The 18,589-nt window shown below is 37.1% G+C and overlaps 5 protein-coding genes and 1 long non-coding RNA gene across 6 annotated transcripts; 5 read left to right on the forward strand and 1 right to left on the reverse strand.

Moving 5' to 3' along the window:
• Positions 1-1,957: 1,957 nt before the first annotated feature.
• On the forward strand, positions 1,958-4,856 carry LOC141914714 (uncharacterized). Its single transcript, XR_012620882.1, has 7 exons — positions 1,958-3,163; positions 3,262-3,383; positions 3,483-3,602; positions 3,693-3,924; positions 4,015-4,142; positions 4,228-4,338; positions 4,413-4,856. It is a non-coding gene; the product is annotated as an uncharacterized LOC141914714 (long non-coding RNA).
• Positions 4,857-6,691: 1,835 nt separating this feature from the next.
• On the forward strand, positions 6,692-7,962 carry LOC141914999 (uncharacterized). Its single transcript, XM_074806355.1, has 5 exons — positions 6,692-6,849; positions 6,925-7,098; positions 7,177-7,491; positions 7,599-7,687; positions 7,758-7,962. Exons 1-5 carry the CDS (start codon positions 6,725-6,727, stop codon positions 7,835-7,837), a joined length of 783 nt encoding a protein of 260 aa, XP_074662456.1. The 5' UTR covers positions 6,692-6,724; the 3' UTR covers positions 7,838-7,962.
• Positions 7,963-12,272: 4,310 nt separating this feature from the next.
• LOC141915079 (large ribosomal subunit protein mL66-like) lies at positions 12,273-13,512 on the forward strand. Its single transcript, XM_074806484.1, has 5 exons — positions 12,273-12,415; positions 12,499-12,530; positions 12,626-12,772; positions 12,901-13,024; positions 13,315-13,512. The coding sequence occupies exons 1-5, from the start codon at positions 12,280-12,282 to the stop codon at positions 13,482-13,484; spliced, it is 609 nt and encodes a 202-aa protein (XP_074662585.1). The 5' UTR covers positions 12,273-12,279; the 3' UTR covers positions 13,485-13,512.
• A 272-nt stretch (positions 13,513-13,784) lies between these two features.
• LOC141911814 (radial spoke head protein 9 homolog) lies at positions 13,785-15,807 on the reverse strand. The gene is made up of 5 exons (XM_074802871.1): positions 15,522-15,807; positions 15,248-15,413; positions 15,041-15,170; positions 14,541-14,687; positions 13,785-14,144 (listed from the first exon to the last, which is right to left on the reverse strand). Exons 1-5 carry the CDS (start codon positions 15,746-15,748, stop codon positions 13,984-13,986), a joined length of 831 nt encoding a protein of 276 aa, XP_074658972.1. The 5' UTR covers positions 15,749-15,807; the 3' UTR covers positions 13,785-13,983.
• Positions 15,808-15,933: 126 nt separating this feature from the next.
• Positions 15,934-16,438, forward strand: LOC141899098 (kxDL motif-containing protein 1-like). Its single transcript, XM_074785254.1, has one exon. It carries the CDS (start codon positions 15,935-15,937, stop codon positions 16,436-16,438), a length of 504 nt encoding a protein of 167 aa, XP_074641355.1. The 5' UTR covers position 15,934.
• A 14-nt stretch (positions 16,439-16,452) lies between these two features.
• Positions 16,453-18,524, forward strand: LOC141899086 (uridine diphosphate glucose pyrophosphatase NUDT22-like). The gene is made up of 3 exons (XM_074785243.1): positions 16,453-17,253; positions 17,798-17,997; positions 18,275-18,524. Exons 1-3 carry the CDS (start codon positions 16,453-16,455, stop codon positions 18,483-18,485), a joined length of 1,212 nt encoding a protein of 403 aa, XP_074641344.1. The 3' UTR covers positions 18,486-18,524.
• The last annotated feature ends 65 nt before the right edge of the window (positions 18,525-18,589 follow it).

Here is an 18,589-nt window from a genome sequence, read left to right on the forward strand (position 1 = left end):
ACAGCTATCCATCGATAGCTTTGTGGTGGTTGAATCTTTGAAATGTCGCTGGTGTTGGAACATTGTATATATCATAATATATGTCGGTGAAATGGGATTGATCATGTTTTGTGATTGTCCTTATTGCGACTTTACGTTTTAAATGTATAAACATTCAAAGCAGCTATCCATCGATAGCTTTGTGGTGGTTGAATCTTTGAAATGTCGCTGGTGTTAGTACATTGTATATATTGTAATATATGTCGGTGAATTGGGACTGATTATGTTTCCTAATCGTCCTTATTGCGACTTTACATTTTGAATATATGAATATTCAAAACAGCTATCCATTGATAGCTTTATGGTGGTTGAATCTTTGAAATGTCGCTGGTGTTGGTACATTGTATATATTGTAATATATGTCGGTGAAATGGGATTGATCATGTTTTGTGATTGTCCTTATTGCGACTTAACGTTTTAAATGTATAAATATTCAAAACAGCTATCCATCGATAGCTTTGTGGTGGTTGAATCATTGAAATGTCGCTGGTGTTGGTTCTGTGTATATATTGTAATATATGTCGGTGAAATGGGATTGATCATGTTTTGTGATCGTCCTTATTGCGACTTTACGTTTTAAATATATAAATATTCAAAGCAGCTATCCATCGATAGCTTTGTGGTGGTTGAATCTTTGAAATGTCGCTGGTGTTAGTACATTGTATATATTGTAATATATGTCGGTGAATTGGGACTGATTATGTTTCCTAATCGTCCTTATTGCGACTTTACATTTTGAATATATGAATATTCAAAACAGCTATCCATCGATAGCTTTGTGGTGGTTGAATCATTGAAATGTCGCTGGTGTTGGTACATTGTATATATTGTAATATATGTCGGTGAAATGGGATTGATCATGTTTTGTGATTGTCCTTATTGCGACTTAACGTTTTAAATGTATAAATATTCAAAACAGCTATCCATGGATAGCTTTGTGGTGGTTGAATCTTTGAAATGTCGCTGGTGTTGGTTCTGTGTATATATTGTAATATATGTCGGTGAAATGGGATTGATCATGTTTCCTGATCGTCCTTATTGCGACTTTACGTTTTAAATGTATAAATATTCAAAGCAGCTATCCATCGATAGCTTTGTGGTGGTTGAATCTTTGAAATTTCGCTGGTGTTGGTACATTGTATATATTGTAATATATGTCGGTGAATTGGGACTGATTATGTTTCCTAATCGTCCTTATTGCGACTTTACATTTTGAATATATGAATATTCAAAACAGCTATCCATCGATAGCTTTGTGGTGGTTGAATCTTTGAAATGTCGCTGGTGTTGGTACATTGTATATATTGTAATATATGTCGGTGAATTGGGACTGATTATGTTTCCTAATCGTCCTTATTGGCCTCCTTTAATACTGCTGCTTGCTGCTGGGTGTTAATTGATACACTCTGTTTTGGGGTAATATTGAGTGCAGGAGTCTCCTCCTTCCTTCTTCAACTGTCATGTAGAAACGTGACAAACTGAATTGTCAGTGTGTTACAAGACTGATGACCTCCTTTAATACTGCTGCTTGCTGCTGGGTGTTAATTAATACACTCTGTTTTGGGGTGATATTGAGTTCAGGAGTCTCCTCCTTCCTTCTTCAACTGTCATGTAGAAACGTGACAAACAAACTGAATTGTCAGTGTGTTACAACACTGATGACCTCCTTTAATACTGCTGCTTGCTGCTAAGTGTTAATTGATACACTCTGTTTTGGGGTGATATTGAGTTCAGGAGTCTCCTCCTTCCTTCTTCAACTGTCATGTAGAAACGTGACAAACAAACTGAATTGTCAGTGTGTTACAACACTGATGACCTCCTTTAATACTGCTGCTTGCTGCTAGGTGTTAATTGATACACTCTGTTTTGGGGTGGTATTGAGTGCAGGAGTCTCCTCCTTCCTTCTTCAATTGTCATGTAGAAACGTGACAAACAAACTGAATTGTCAGTGTGTTACAACACTGATGGCCTCCTTTAATACTGCTGCTTGCTGCTGGGTGTTAATTCTTACCTCCTTCCCTGGACTTCTTGAATTATTGCATTAAACATTATTACAATAAAAAGTATTCCATTAAACATTATTACATCATGAACTATTACATAATTACATTATCAAATTACACATTATTTTACAAAACACTGATGGTGAATTACTGCTAAATCAATTGGTGGTGATGAAAGTTAAGTGTTACAAAACACTTCAGTGTTAAAATATAGATTTAGTGATCCCTCCCTTCCCCCTTGAATTGTCAAGTTAATTGTGACATAAACTGATTTGTAAGTGACTTAAGGCTGGGGTGATATTGGGGTTTGATGCCTTCCCCTCCTTCCCCTTCTTGAATTGACAATTAAATATTGACATAAAGTGAATTGTTAGTGACTTGATTGTATTACTCCACTTAAGGAGTGATAAAATTGTCAGCGTCTAAACTCTGATGATGAGGTAAACCAGTTTCTAAGTCTGAGAGCTGACAGTGTAAAAAAAACTGTTAGAATTCAAATTGCTTTAAACATCTTCAGAAAGATGGTCAATCATTGTAAACACTGGTGAAAACAATTGACATCTCAATTTGCACTTGATGTCCCACTTTGCACTTGACGTCTCACTCTGCACTTGACGTCTCACTATGCACTTGACGTCCCAATTTGCACTTGACGTCTCAATTTGCACTTGACGTCTCAATTTGCACTTGCACCGATGCATCACTTGCACTAAACAGCACTGGCACACCCGCGGGTCCATGCGCATGGTTAGCAAATTGATCAGCATGCAGCATGCCATCTTTGTGTGTGGAAATAATTTACAAACAGCTGTGAGTTTGAAATTAAGAAACGTATTATTTGTATCATTCTTTGTAAGATCTCTAATAACGATGATGTAAAGAAAAACATAATATCAATTTTATGATGGTAAAAATGTCAAATAATTAAATATCAATTTGTAAAACGAGAGGAAAGAGAAAGATGAAAGTACCGGAAAGAGAAGTGTTGGATTGGTGTCTGTTGTCAGTAGAAATCTGAGTACTCCACTGAGGAATCTCCACTCCCCAAACAGAAAGTTCTAGATGATACTGAAAGTTCCTGAGGTTCTTAGAAATTTTACTAAGTAAAGACTATAAATCAGGTATAGTATAAATTGTTATGAATTTCTTTGTAGATAAGAATGTTCTCAACTAGGACTGTTAGTTAGTATTACATGTATTTCATATTTCCCTGTTGTAGCGTGTATTGATTTGGTCGGCAAGTACAAAATACCAAACGATCGACAGGAAACATCCAGGATTGTTCCAGTTGTCGTTGAGAAATATTTAAGGTGTCATGAGTCTGAATTGACTATGAATTAGGTAAAATTATACTTGATATTGTGCTTGATATGAACTTCTTTGCAGGAACAGTCGACTTAAAGAAGATGGTTACATTTATTTTATGTATTTTTGTTGTAGCTAGTGGACTGTTGTTGTTAGAGACGCTCAAAACCAGAGGAAAGGAAACATCAGAGTTCAGGAAGTGTTGAACAAATTCCTCAAGGTCCGAGTCATGAATCTGAATTGACTATAAATCAGGTATAATTTTAATTTATTCTTTAAGTTTCTTTTTTAAGAAGAGTCTTAAAAATGATATCATTATTCATATTTTGTGTTTTGTCATTGTAGTATTGAGCTTGTGGTTGGCTGTAGAATATCAGACGACAGGAAAAGATCAGATCAGAGATGCCGACCAATTTCCCTGTCAAATCTGGACTTCTTTCAGTGTTTGTATGCAGAAATCAGAGATATTCTTGGGGGATCTCGACATCAAACCGAAAGTTCGAGAAGATATGAACAGTAGCTGAGGTTCTGAGCAATTTCTCTTTTAAGTCATGAGTTTAGATTGACGATTAATCAGGTAAAATTGAACTTGATATGAATTTCTTTGCAGGAACAGTCGACTCAATGAAGATGGTTACTACTTTTATTTCATGTATTTTTGTTGTAGCCAGTGGACTGTTGTTGGTTGTTGTAAGTGGCGTGCAAAACCAGAGGAAACGAAAACATCAGAGTTCACAAAGTGTTGAGCAAATTCCTCAAGGTCCGAGTCATGAATCTGAGTTGACTATAAATCAGGTAAAATTGAAATTAGATGAATTTTGTTTTTATGAAGAGTCTTATGAATGAAAATCATAGTTTATTTATTACATTGTTATTACAGTTAGTATTGAGTTATTCGTCACACAATACCAGATATCAAGATGGAAACGATGCCAATGATCAATTTCCTCATGAAGAAATGAGTCACGAGCCTTAATCGACTAAAAATCAGGTATAATTGAAATTTATTTTGAAGAAGTCTCAAAAATGATATCATTATTCATATTTTGTGTTTTGTCATTGTAGTATTGAGCTTGCGGTTGGCTGTAGAATATCAGACGACAGGAAAAGATCAAATCAGAGATGTTGAACAATTTCCCCGTCAATTCGGGACTTTCAGTGATTGTTACCACGAGTTAGCGCAGTAGAGTTCCAGAGATGCCGACCAATTTCTCTGTCAAATCGGGACTTACAGTGTTTGTTACCACGAGTTATCGTAGTTCCAGAGATGCCGACCAATTTCTCCGTCAAATCGGGACTTTCAGTGTTTGTTACCGCGAGTTATCGTGGTTCGAGAGGTGCCGACCAATTTCTCCGAGGCCTATAGCTTCAGTATAGGTTGAATGTAAATACACATTGTATATCTATTAAAAAATAAATAATGGTTTGATTGGCTGGTTTGTTATTGAATCTGATTGTGGGTTATTAATTACTGATTTGCTGCGACTTAGCGTTTTGAGTGTAAATGTTTCAAGGGGCTTCTCTTGCTTGCTTTTGTGCTTGTTAAATGATTTCTGAAATATAGTTGTATGTGCTGTATATGTGGAGATTTTGTACTTGTGACTGTGTTTGTAAATACATTAATTTCTTTAAAATGTTTTTGTGTTCTATCTCATTCTGAGGATGTTAAACTCAAGATTCTCAGTTTGATCTATACTTGTTTGTTAGTTTGATCAATACATTGATTTTATGGTGTTTGAATATTGGTTGAACTATTGTTTATCAATACATATCGAACTACACTAACCACTAGTTGTTGTAACATCAGCATCACTAGTGGTCAGTTGTTCACTACAAATTATATGTGTTACTTTTTCTTCATATAATGTACAGTGGACTCTCTGTTAACTGGAATCATTTCAAGTCTAATTAAGACTATCTAATCCTTAAGACACGGATTAGAGTGTTTCATTCGACTAATTTCAAGTCTCGTTACTTACATCTTGGAGTAATCATTCTCCAAGCCTACACCAACCCAGACATAAACACATTGAACTATTGCATTGAAGTTCTATTGTCTACAGGTGACAAGAACTATCACCTTGTCTTAATTGATTCCAGTTAGAAGTCTATTGTACATGGATTATTTTTGCTCTGTAAGTGAATAAATGAAATTAAGTGTACAGTTGAACCTCATTAAAACGATTCTGTCCCAGCTAAAATATTTATATCAATGCAGATTTGGATGTTATAAAACCTGGTTATTACATGTACGACAATTACACTTTTGCCCTTAAGATTCGTGTTTAACGGAAAGGTTCCATTGTACAATGATAATTTCAAACCACTCTCAATGTGGTAGAGACTTTCTTTATTTTACAACTTTGAATTACTCCAAAGTTTCCCTAATGCATTTACCGATCTGCAGTCTGGCACTGCCCTATCTGAGGATGCTCCAGTACCAACCGATACCATTGAGATGCCCGTTTAGACTAGTAATGATGCAGAATAGAGGATGTACAGGTGATCTATTTACTGATTCTGAGTGACCTAGATATTGAATATATGGTAAACGGGGGATTCCTGAGCTCGAGTCCGGTCTATTGGTACTGATTCTGAGTGAACTGGATACTGTTAGATATTAAACGAGGGTATCCCGGGTTCGGAACTCGGTCTATTGGTTCTGAGTGACGGGGTGTACTGCATTCATCATCTAATAGGTGCATTGGATAGGCAGGATTGTTCCAGATTCGAACCCGATTTGCATATTGGCTACTGATTCTGGGTGGTTTCGAAGGGGTCAATAAAAGAAAATTGATTATCAATTGATATTATATTGAATCTGAAATAGAATGGAAAACTGAATAACGATTAATTGAATGAATTAAATCGAAGGATTATCATTTGTCTTCAGCTTCACTTTTTACGTACATTACTGATAGTCGGAGTCATCCATGTTGCTACGAGATGATCAATACCAACGACACCAGGGCACTTGTCTCTGCGCGAACCCAGGTTACCGTTGATACCGAGGAAACCTGTCTCAGGGCGTGTCATCCTCCCAGTTACCTGCGTCGATACCGAGGATACCCGTCTCACGGCCTATGAGATCCCAGGTTACCAGTGATACCAACGATACCGAGGATACCCGTCTCACGGCCTGTGAGATCCCAGGTTACTGATACCGGGTTCCAGCTCAGATGTAATGAAATGACTGAACGCAAGAGTGTAAATTATATACGTTGAGTTTATTTGGGGATCCAGATGAGAGAGAGATAGTGAGAAATTTTCAAAAGATTTTATCAAAGGCTAGAATTGAAATATAATGTTTTTCTAATAATTTCTTTATATTTCTAGCTGTAACTTCGATCACGTATAATAAACTGTATCACGCTGAGATGTTTTCTATGAACTCCAGTTCAGGAATGGTTGATACTTTACACACTCCGATGTTACCTTACCATAAATACGTATTGTATACAGTCGCTTCTGATAACGACCCGAAAAATCCGCTGAAATCGCTGTAAGTTTTCATCTATAAAACCAGATATAAAACTAGAATTATTGATCTCTCGAATATTTATCTAATTAATTTCAGAGTATCTACGATAAGAATTGACACATACGTGGAATGCGAGGTTCTCACTAGCTGGTATTCGAAACAAAACCTTCTACATTTCAATTATGCCAGAATTCAGTCGTTTCTAATGAGTTTACAACCACTTTGTAACCCGTGTTTACCACGACTACACAATATATCTGAGATTAACGGGTGCGGCGATCTGTTTTATCGCATTATTCGATATTTTCTGGTCTAATCGCCGATAAATGAATGATATCTGATTTTCAGGAAAGCGGTACTGATTATATATTTCCTGAAAGATGGATCTACGGAAGTTCTGGGAAATATCGGAAGACCGAAAGAGTTTCTTACTAATGATACCGTATTAAACTCATTATTACCGACGGATTTGACGCCGTATGAGATCAGTAGTGTCACTAATACGTGTCCTGTTCCTGTAGTTGTGACGTCATGTAATTGGATTCTGTGTACAATCGAAGGGAATTTGTTACTGGGATTTTTACTATCGGTAGCATTGACCGCGTGGTTAGGGTTGATATTAGCTATTGGTTTATACTTCTTCCCTACACATGAACGACACGGGTAAATCTTACAAGTTCCATACGTGAATTCAGCACGGACTTCAACACATCAATCTAATGTTTGAAAAAGCATCGAAATGAAGTTGCATCTATTTACTTTTCTTTCAGACAACGTTTGGACACCCCGTTTGTGAAAGGAGGTGATTTTGTTCGGAAAGTAGAGACTGTTCGGTTCCATCATCCCGAGGCTGCTCAAGGTATAAAAATCGTGTTTCATCATAATTTTGTGTTGTTCATAAAGATTAAATTGAAAGTTTATATTTTCAGGAGATTTACTGACTCTTGATTTTCGATATTCTGATAACCCGACAGTGGCGCGTCGATTCCTACCGGAAGTCAATGGATAATGATCGTATCGTCATCTATATCGTACTAATCGTATCTCGCACTAATTATCGTGAACATGTGTATCCGTCTGCTTTCTGTGTATCCGTCTGCTTTCTGTGTATCTGTCTGTATTAGTGAAACAATAAAGCATTTTCTATTTCAGTTTCCAGTTGTAACAAAAAAAAAGAAAATCATTTCGTTACAAAATATTCCATAACTTGTTCTATTGATCATGAATTAATTCATTTATTCCTGTCAATTTTGCATTGACTGATGTTTTCTGTTTGGGGGTGAATGTTAGTTCACTGAGAATGAAGCGCGACATGAGGCCCAAATCCTACTGAAAATAATGTAGGTCTCTAAACGGAATCTTTTATTTGTTAAACAGTAAACGGAAAAATTAACACAAGAATCAAACATTGACATTAACAGTGAAATCTTACGAAGAACCATTTGATCTATTCCAGATATAGTCAATGAACTAATAAAATAGGGCAGTCGATCGACACATCCGGGAAACTCACAAATAATATAAACCACGACAACTGCTGAAACCATCTTCAATATTCCTGCATCTTTATCCCGGGCAGAAGCGCCACCTATTAGCGATTTGCGTCGTTTCCCGGCCCAATTATACACGACAAACAGAATTGCGTTAACAATTAACAGAAGGGAGATTGGTAGGTAAACCATACCAATGGGGACTGTATATCTGGTACTGATACCTGCAATGAAATGCCTCCTAGGACGAACACGAATATCTGTATACTCCGGCCAGTAAACTGTATAAGTGTACTGACCAGGTTTTAGACACGGCCATCTCGTTAAACCCGGTATTATGTTGGGAACCATAAACGGATAGTAAAGTAATATTGATACTAATAACAACAATAAACATAGTAAATTAATAGTTAAAGGTTTCCAGTGGCGTTTATATTTCAACGGGAAAATAATGACTAAAATTCTCTCTAAACTCACAACAACAACGAACCAGTTTCTGACAAACTGTGATGGATAAAAGCCAAAGTAGGCTACAATTATAAACCACCAACCAAAATACCAGTCATCATAACGAAAAACCAAGTCTCCCAGATTACTGTAGATAAAATACGTTCTCAGCGGATACATGGTAAAAGACGATAAACTGAACGCAAGATCAGCGATTGCTAAAATACCGAGAGTGTGATAACAATTATTGCGTAGTCTCTTTATAACGACAATAGTGAGTAAATTCAGCAGAATACCGCAAACAGTGACAGGACCCATTCCTATCATGTACATATAAACACTGAACTGATATTCCCATATGATTTTTTTAGCGCAATGATACTGTGAACTATTCACTGCCATGATGATACGCGCACACCGCGACGGTTACTTTAGTATGAACTATACTCAAAAATATATATATACCTCCCAACACATCGCACTGATACAACGCGTATGCTTTCTTCAACTCAACTCGACACAAAACATTCAAAATGATGAACATTTTAGGACAATCCGTTGTTATTTCATGAACCAGGCATAATGGCCAACACGCGTGGAAATCGAAATAGATACAGCGCAAAATATAAATGCTTTTAAAATCGATTATTTAATTCCAAACAATGTGGTTGAACTATACCGGCACCGCGCATACATTTTCTGTGAGGTTTATACACGTAGAATATAATACAATGGTTGATCTACATCAGTCAATATTTGGTAATAATTCTTCAGATTCCTCAGTTAGATGACATAGCCTCACTCTCGTCCACTCTCAGGCCAAATATTCATAGTCAATGATCCGTATTAATTTCTAATATTTCACAAGAAACCAGTGGCCGGTAATCAGTGATTAGAGAGGACCAATTTCTACTAGTTTGAACCCGAACGAAAGTGTCCTCGGGGTTTGAAACTATTCTTCCTTTGGCATGTGAGTGATCGCTACGCTGCCCGTTTACCAATCCCAAATACAATCGCTGCACAACGTAGTTCCATTATAAGTGGCTTAAAAACTATCTTTTAAAGCAGAATATTTTAATGTAACGTTTTTTATTGATGAAATTAAATAAATAATTCGTATTTTAAACTGGACAATCGAATCGATCAATGCTGACAATCTTCAAATAGAAAACTCTCATGTGACCAGTAACATACAAAGGATTAACGCCTAGTTAATCCTTTAAATGCGTTCATGGTTACTGGTCGATGTTTTAATCTGGGGCGGTTTTCTTTCTCACTAGTTGTAGACTGTGACGTCACTTTTTTGTTCATGCACGCAATTCATTCATAGTAAATACAATGTGTTTATACATTTATTTTAAAAGTGTTGAAATAAACTAAGGTTATATATTGTTCAAAATATTAATTGTTTGTTGCAGATGAGATGAGATGCTGGTGTATACGGATAGTTTAGTTCTGTTCATCTGGATCCAGTTCCACAGTTGTCAACTCATTCCAAGGTTGATTCCAGGATTCACAAAAATGAACTATAGTTCCAGTACAGTAGAACTTAAACCGGGAACTGAGCAACTGGATCTTGAGATTAAACAAATGTTTGCAAATTCAAACAGGAATTTTTCACACTTGTGCAGTCTGTACGCATACGAACACGGCTTTGACCATGGATTGTTCAGAACCGATTTAATCGACTACTAAGTTTATTGAAAATTTTGGTCGTCTCTAAACAGAATTTCTTATTTGTTAAACAATAAACGGAAAAATTGACACAAGAATCAAACATGGACAATAACAGGGAGATTTTTCGTAGGACCATTTTATCAACTGTACCAAAAATTGTACGATAGATGAAATCGGGAAGTCGTTCCAAAATAGCAGGAAATTCACAAATAATATAGAGAACAACAACTGCTGAAACCGTCTTCAATATTCCTGCATCTTTATCCTGAGCAGAAGCGCCACCTATTAGTGATTTGCGTCGTTTTCTCGTCCAATTATATACGACAAATAGAATTGTGTTTGAAATTAACAGAAATGTGATTGGTAAGTAATTAATGTTCGTGGTTATTCTATAATGACCACTTTCCTTCAAAAAATGACCCCCAGAATGAACATGAATCACATCTGTATACTCCGGCCAGTAAATTGTGTAAGCGTACTGACCTGGTTTTAGACACGGCCATCTCGTTAACAAGCCCGGTAATTTGTAGGGAACAATGCTATTATAATAAAATATTACTGCAATCAATAGGATCACGAAGCAGAGTAAATTAATAGTTGAAGGTTTCCAGTAACGTTTATATTTCAATGGGAAAATAATGACTAAAATTCTCTCTAAACTCACAACAACAACCAGCCAGTTTCTGGAAAACTGTGACGAATACAGTCCTATATAGGCGATAACTATGAACCACCAGCCAAACATCCAGTCATCATAACGAAAAACCAAGTCTCCCAGATTACTGTAGATAAAATACGTTCTCAGCGGATACATGGTAAAAGATGATAAACTGAACGCAAGATCAGCGATTGCTAAAATACCGAGAGTATGATAACAATTATTGCGTAGTCTCTTTATAACGACAATAGTGAGTAAATTCAACAGAATTCCGCAAATGGTGACAGGACCCATTCCTATCATGTACATATAAACACTGAACTGATAGTTCCATCTTATTTTCTGAGAACAGTGATACTGTGAACTATTCACTGCCATGATCCGCACATCAATAGCGCAAAGGTAGCTTTAGCGCGAGTTCTGCGGCTGCTGTTCAAATATGAATTAAGTTATTACAAACGTTTGCTATAGTTCGACTCACCACAAAACACTAATAGCCAAATCTCATTAGGATCCATAAGTTGTTATAACAAACCCCTTTCGGCGTTGGATGAGAACCGAAATGATACGATACGATATTGTTGTCGTTGCACTAATGATGGCAAATACGTGTGAATTCAATTCAAACACACAACGAAATATGAATGCGTTAAAATTGATTATTCAATTGCACTAGGCTCTCGACCACAGGGGCTCGTCACGATAGCTGGGGGTCCAAAATCAAAGATTTGACCCAGTATCCTAGGTACCACCTTTTTATAGGTGGTATCTAGGATACTGGGTCAAATGTTTGATTTTGGACTCTCAGCTATCGTGACGGGCCCCTGTGCTCTCGACAACCCAGGCCTCGGCCACAGTTCCCATGGTGCGCGTACCCACTGGTGCGGGTTTGGGTCGACTAATTTTACTAGTAGTATGAAGAATCGCCTTTCAAAAATGGGCAGTTGTGTAGTTTCAGTACTGAGCAAGAATTTCAGGACCGCCTGTGGTGCCTTTTGAGTTCCGGCCCGGCCAACAACGATCAGTATACATCTATAAAATTTCCATTCGGTAAATAGTTTGCCCAAAGACTCTGGCATGCAAGTAAAAAGTTAGTTCGCGTCTTTTCCGCTAACGTTATGTATAGAGGCAGCACTTTACGGTATACTTCACCATCAATTCAATTAATAAATCAACAAAATGGCTGCCGTTTTTGGAAGATTGATCGTGAATAAAGTGAATTTGTGTCGATTATCAGCGACTGGATCATTTTCTTCCCACTCGAGAATACTTTCTAGATATTTCAGTTCGACTCCGAGATTCAGCCTCAAAAAAGGTGCTTCATCTATTTCACAAAACACCACATTAATATTCAATTCCAATAATTTTATTGATCATATATTCTAATTGCACTTGCAGTTGTTGAGAATACTGAAGGTGATGTTACGACGGTCAGTTCTAATTTATCCTTCTATGAGTAATCGCTACCTGATTCTCTATGTGTTTAATTTTCATAATTTATCAATTGCGTTTTTTTATTTTCCAGATCGAAGGAAAATATATAAAATCAGCGAGAGAAGAATTTATGGTAAAATCGCCAGAAGAAAAAGAGATTCAACCAGCTGAAGAAAGTGCGGCCAGTCATCAGAAACCGTGTCCTCTTTGTGCTCTAGATTTAGAAGTGAAATATACGGTAAAATATCAATGGTTCAACCCTATCAATTATTGATGGAAATCACCACTAGGGGGCAACCAGGTGCCTGGTGATGATACTACTTTATTTACCCCCAGTTTGAGATATTTTTGAATTGTTATTTTTAGGATGTTTTGATAATCAGTCAGTTTTTACGTCCCGATGGTTGCCCGTTACCAAGACGTGTTACCGGACTTTGTAATAAACAACAAAGGAGATTAATGAAATTAACTCGACAAGCTCAACAAGCAGGTATTAACCAAACTGGCATTAAAATAAAACGATTTTCTGATTTTCTGTGGTCAGTTGCCCAAAAGTTGGTAGTAGTTTATTGGTGAACAAATGCCAGAGATATTCGCATTTCAATTGTCACTATCTTATTCATTATCTATCAGTTTACTTTCAAATAATTTTTGGGTAGTGACTGACCTCTGATCGTTTTGTGTTGATAGCTGACACGTTTATTTTAGTTCAGATAGGCTAATAGTTAATCGACGAATTATAATCTCATATTTAATCGATCGTTGATTTTTTAATTCCAGGTTTGATGCCTGAATTGAGGCCAGACCTTCCCGGAGGAAAACAAAGGCAACATATTAAAAGTCAATATAAATTCAAGAAATATAACGTTTATTTCATGACTCGCGAAGAAAAGAAAATGTTTCGACAAAAACAATGGGAAAATTCAGTGAATATACGAATGAATATCTGAAGAATAATGAATAAATTAATTTATCTTATATTCATTTGTTATTAATTCATTTTCCTGAGCAGAGACAAAACCCTTATTTGTTCCAGTCCTCCCCCCCCCCCCCCCCGAGTCAATCCTTGATCCCTCTCAAGACCTGATCTATCCTTATCCATTTATAGTCTAGTACCAAGCCGTCATTCTACAAACACTGTTGTAGGGAACCGGTAACAACGACTGGTATTCAGACTAGGTTTAATCATGGCTAGCATTTGAAACTACTTCATTGTCTGGTATTCAGCAGGTTAGGGCAGGGGGGATACCAACACTGGTATTCAGTATTCAGGGGACTGGTTCAGACTAATCCATTCAATACATGAAAAACTAATGAATTTCTCGTATGACAATAGAAACAATATTTTATTACAATTCTTTAATAAATTAAACAATAAGTTCTGTTGAATTGGATCAATAAATGAATTGTATGTTTATATATACAGTAGGATGGATGTTATTGATTTTTTTACAAAGCAAACGGTAAATCTTTATTGATTTCTCCGGTTCCGACGTAAACCGAACCGAAACGATTCATTCCTGGAACGTGATAGAAAACGTAACCGAGCCACAATAGACTACGCAATATTACTAAACCGCTTCCTTTTTCAAACTGTAAACTCCACGACCCTAGAAAATATCACAACAAAACACTTTTAAAATTCAATTCATATTAGAACAAAAAGTTCAGCTAATTCGTCGATATCACATTACTGAAATCATGTTTTGGGTCCTAATTTGTATTTCCAATTCAATTAAGTAAAGGCATAAGTTTTATTATGAGTGCACTCTTTTATCAGATCAGAAAATCCATTAGCCTCCAACTGTTCTCTATTTTTGGTAATGTGACTCTTTGGAGAGTCCAAAACCTCCTTTCCGTCGAGGTGGTGTGATTCAGATTTTGTGTGGGGCCAACCAGAGTTTTTTGACTTAGGAGGTCATAAAAGAGTACGCCCAAAGTCATCGTAATTATGCCGATGTTAAACAATCTTGACTATATTCAAGTTTTACGGGAATATTTGTTACCTTTTGGTTCGTCGTCTTCAAGAGAATCCAAAAAATCAATTCCTTTATCGAGATCAGCCCTTTCCAGTAAACTCTTTTTATTCAGATTCACAGCATCACGGAAATGAAAATATGATCCAAGTTTGGCTGCTTCTGTTACATTTAAACCTGAAAATAGATGAATAATTGAATTGTTTAAACAAATATCACACATAAAAGATTCTGTCAGGGTTCTTAGCTTCATTCACTGATTTACATGACTTATATCTGTATTGTTCACATTCTAAGTATTGATTTTTAAGCTAAAATACATGACCAGACACAAATTGAAAACATTATTGTTGTCTGTTAAGATTTGACTCTTGAACTAATTCTAACTTCACGGAGAACTGTGGAACTTTTAGTCAGTAACCTGTCTGTGGTTTAGTTTCACGATCGATTATACCACCAACGATTAGGTAACTAACTATGGAACCGCCTGATATATCTTAAGAATGGGGATGATTTTTTGAAAACTTTACCTTCAAAACAGCGATTTTTCTGCACTTCTCCCGTCGACTGTTTGACGAACGCCCCTCGAGGAATTATAAATACATCCTCTCCTATTTCAGCAATCACTGACGCCAGACGGTCCTCTTCTTTAATAGTGATCTAAAAATAGAATGAAACAATCAGAGAATGGCAATCAAGAGTGAGAGAGGGAGTGAGAAAGAGAGAGTTGCTCTTACTGTTTCTTCTTCTTCCTGAGTCTCTTCCCCATCTGCGGTTTTCTTTATTTCGGTATGTTCGTACTCGTATGATGGATCACCGATGAATCGACCTTTAGCTAGTTTACTCTGTTCTCTCATGGCTTGCGTCGCAGGCGCCAACAATCCCCACTTTGTACAGTCTTTGCTGAAAATATACAATCATACATTGACAAAGAATTGTAGTAGAGAGGAAATATTTGTTTGAAGCAACATTTGTCCTGTCAATAAGATACGTTATAAAATTCGTTTTTACCTGTAGAATGTTTTTCTATCCGCCAGTTCATCTGATGAAACTCCTTGAGCGATGAAATAATTATCTTTGATGCCCAAAATTTTACCCCAGAAATAAACTTTGTGAAATTTGTTCTCATCTTTAAGAATGACCAGTGAATTCATCAATGCAGCTTTCTGTTCTGGGTTTAATATAGCCCCAGAACTGCCCACATAATCAACTGCTAAATGTAAATCTACTGAATCCATGTTTTACGTGAGGAATTTACAGAAAAACTGCCGTCGTCAAAGTGTTTTATTTACAAGCACAAACCCGGAAGTGAAATCTGTTTATTATCGTCGTCATGACAACGTTCGCTAGCGGCGCTGGGTTGACGGAAACGGAAACGGGGGTTTCCGAACACCATCGCCATCTACATCCGGTTAATTGTCAAAATGGATGAAAATGGAGATGATGCGAGTGTCTCCAATTCATCCGACGTTTTCTTACAAACATTATCAGAATTCATTGATAGAAATCACGTGAATTATTTAGTATCGACTCAGCAGCATATGATGTGCAGATTCGAGAAAACTAATGAAATGTTGCTGAATTTTAACGTATTATCAGAAAATCGATACCAAGCATCGGTGAACGAATTCAAAAAACACACTCAACTCCTGACTGATATGAAAAAAGATTTAGATACAGTTTTTAAACGGATCCGAGTTTTAAAACAAACATTGAGTAAACAGTATCCAGATTCATTTGCGGTTTGCAGTGACGTGTACGTGATGCCACCGGAGGAAGCAGAATTCAGTACAACAGCATCAGGAGGAGAGGAATTAGAGGACGATCAACAAACTGTAGTCGACCCAGAAACTCCTAAAACACCGAAAATATTACCAGATGGTACAACAGAGGGCGCTCTTTTATTCCCGGACGTAACTAGTGATTAGAAACGGAGAGAGAAATGGCTTCATTTGAGTCGATGTCTGCTGTCCGATCAGGGGATATCCACTCCGAAGACCTCCGATCAGGGGATATCCACTCCGAGGACCTCCGTTCAGGGGATATCCACTCCAAGGACCTACGATCAGGGGATATCCACTCCGAGGACCTACGATCAGGGGATATCCACTCCGAGGACCTCCGATCAGGGGATATCCACTCCGAGGACCGCCGATCAGGGGATATGCACTCCGAGGACCTCCGATCAGGGGATATCCACTCCGAGGACCTCCGATCAGGGGATATCCACTCCGAGGACTTCCGATCAGGGGATATCCACTCCGAGGACTTCCGATCGGGGGATGTTCATATAGTTCTGAAATGTCCTCCTCATAAACTCATAAATATCAGTGATTGTTGTGTGAAATTATCGCGTAATTCCAATCGTAAAATAATCAGCGTTTCTAAGGAAACGGAGATTGATAAACAATGGATCGATTTACAGAAATGTAACAGTAAATTATTCAACGCGTTAAAATTTAGATTGAATTCTGTGTCGTGTGAAAACGATTTCGTTTCTATAGAATTAGGAATTACTTGTTATAAAGATTTTCTCTGTACGAATTTGTCGCCATCTGGTGTTCAGTTTTATAACTACGGCGTTGAGAAGTTTAATAATCGTCAGGCGTGTTTCTCCGATGCGATCGGAGTCGGAGCCTTTGTAGAAACAATCGATGAATTCATCATTTTATTGAAGCGTAGTTCATCATGTGCCGAGGCACCCGGGGTCTGGGATAGACCCGGTGGACATCCTGAACCTCAGGTAAAAACAGCAAAACTCGACTTAAAGTCATCATCTGCTAAGTCTTAAAGTGATCTCTATTTTCTTGTCTGAATTTCTATTTTCAATGAGATACCGGCTACTGAGGGAAGCGAGGATTCAGCGATAATCTGCCAGGTGTCGCTAGTGGCACTGGGTTACCGCGCTTCAATTTCATTTCAATAAACTTCGAGTCAAATTTTCTGATTAGTAAATCAATTTTCAGTGAAATCATTACCATCCACTGAGTGAGAAAGGAAATCTTATAATTATCCGATGACTCGTTTGATAATTTCCGGATTTGGAAGCTTAAAAATAATGTTCAAATTTCATTGAAAATAAACCGATTTTCACTACGAGTAACCCAGTGATCTGTTGCGCCATCTGGTGTTGCTGGTATCCCATTAAATTAACAAAGTGTAATTCATCTACATAATCATTCCAGCTTAATGAGATGACTTACGCAAGTTTCACTGTACATGTTTACAATCTCACTGCTCACTTGCCACAACCCTGTGAGTCTGTATAATGTCTATTGTTGTTGTAGGAGTGTAGCCTATCGACTGATCAAGATGATTTGTATGATATTCCTGGTGAAGTTGTAATCACTGAAATATTCCAATCCGTTCTACGTGAAGTTAGAGATGAAGTGAATATAGACCTGGAGCAATTAAATCAACCGTTATTGATGGGTATTGCTAGGAATCCTCGCAATTTTGGAAAACCAAGTGCTGAATTTTATATCAAGTGAGTAGAAATATTTACGGTTCTACAGTAAGCTGCTCCGCACCAGTCAACTCTGGATAAAACACTCTCAAGTTTTGGGTGAAATTTACCGTGATTCTCTGATACAGTAAACCATGATTAATTCGTCATTTTACTGAAGTCATCTTAATTCGTACTTCTTATTTTAATTACTTAAGTGTAAGTTGTCATTTGGATAATGTCGTGCACATCCAATCTATGACTGAATTTCATTGAACTGATTTAGTATTTCAGTTTAATATTGTCTTATCTCATTTAGATGCAACGTTACCTCGGAGGAAATCAAGCACAATTATCAGAAAGGAACTCAGACAGAAGCCGACGAATCTACGAGTATAAACTTCATACGTATCGACGATATTCATAGATTAGATAAACTTTCAATTTGGACACAGTTGACTCCGGCTGCTAAAGCTGCATTCTATCTATACACAGAAACCAATGTGGAACCGCTGAGCAGAACCGAATAACCGTGAAATCCTAGATTTCAGTAAATTTGCAGTTTATTTATATTTTTATCGATTAATGATTTAATGATTACAAAACCAGTTTCGTATCATGTTGTAGTCAATTC

Source organism: Tubulanus polymorphus, chromosome 1, assembly GCF_964204645.1.
Source record: "Tubulanus polymorphus chromosome 1, tnTubPoly1.2, whole genome shotgun sequence".
Lineage (NCBI taxonomy): Eukaryota > Metazoa > Nemertea > Palaeonemertea > Tubulaniformes > Tubulanidae > Tubulanus > Tubulanus polymorphus.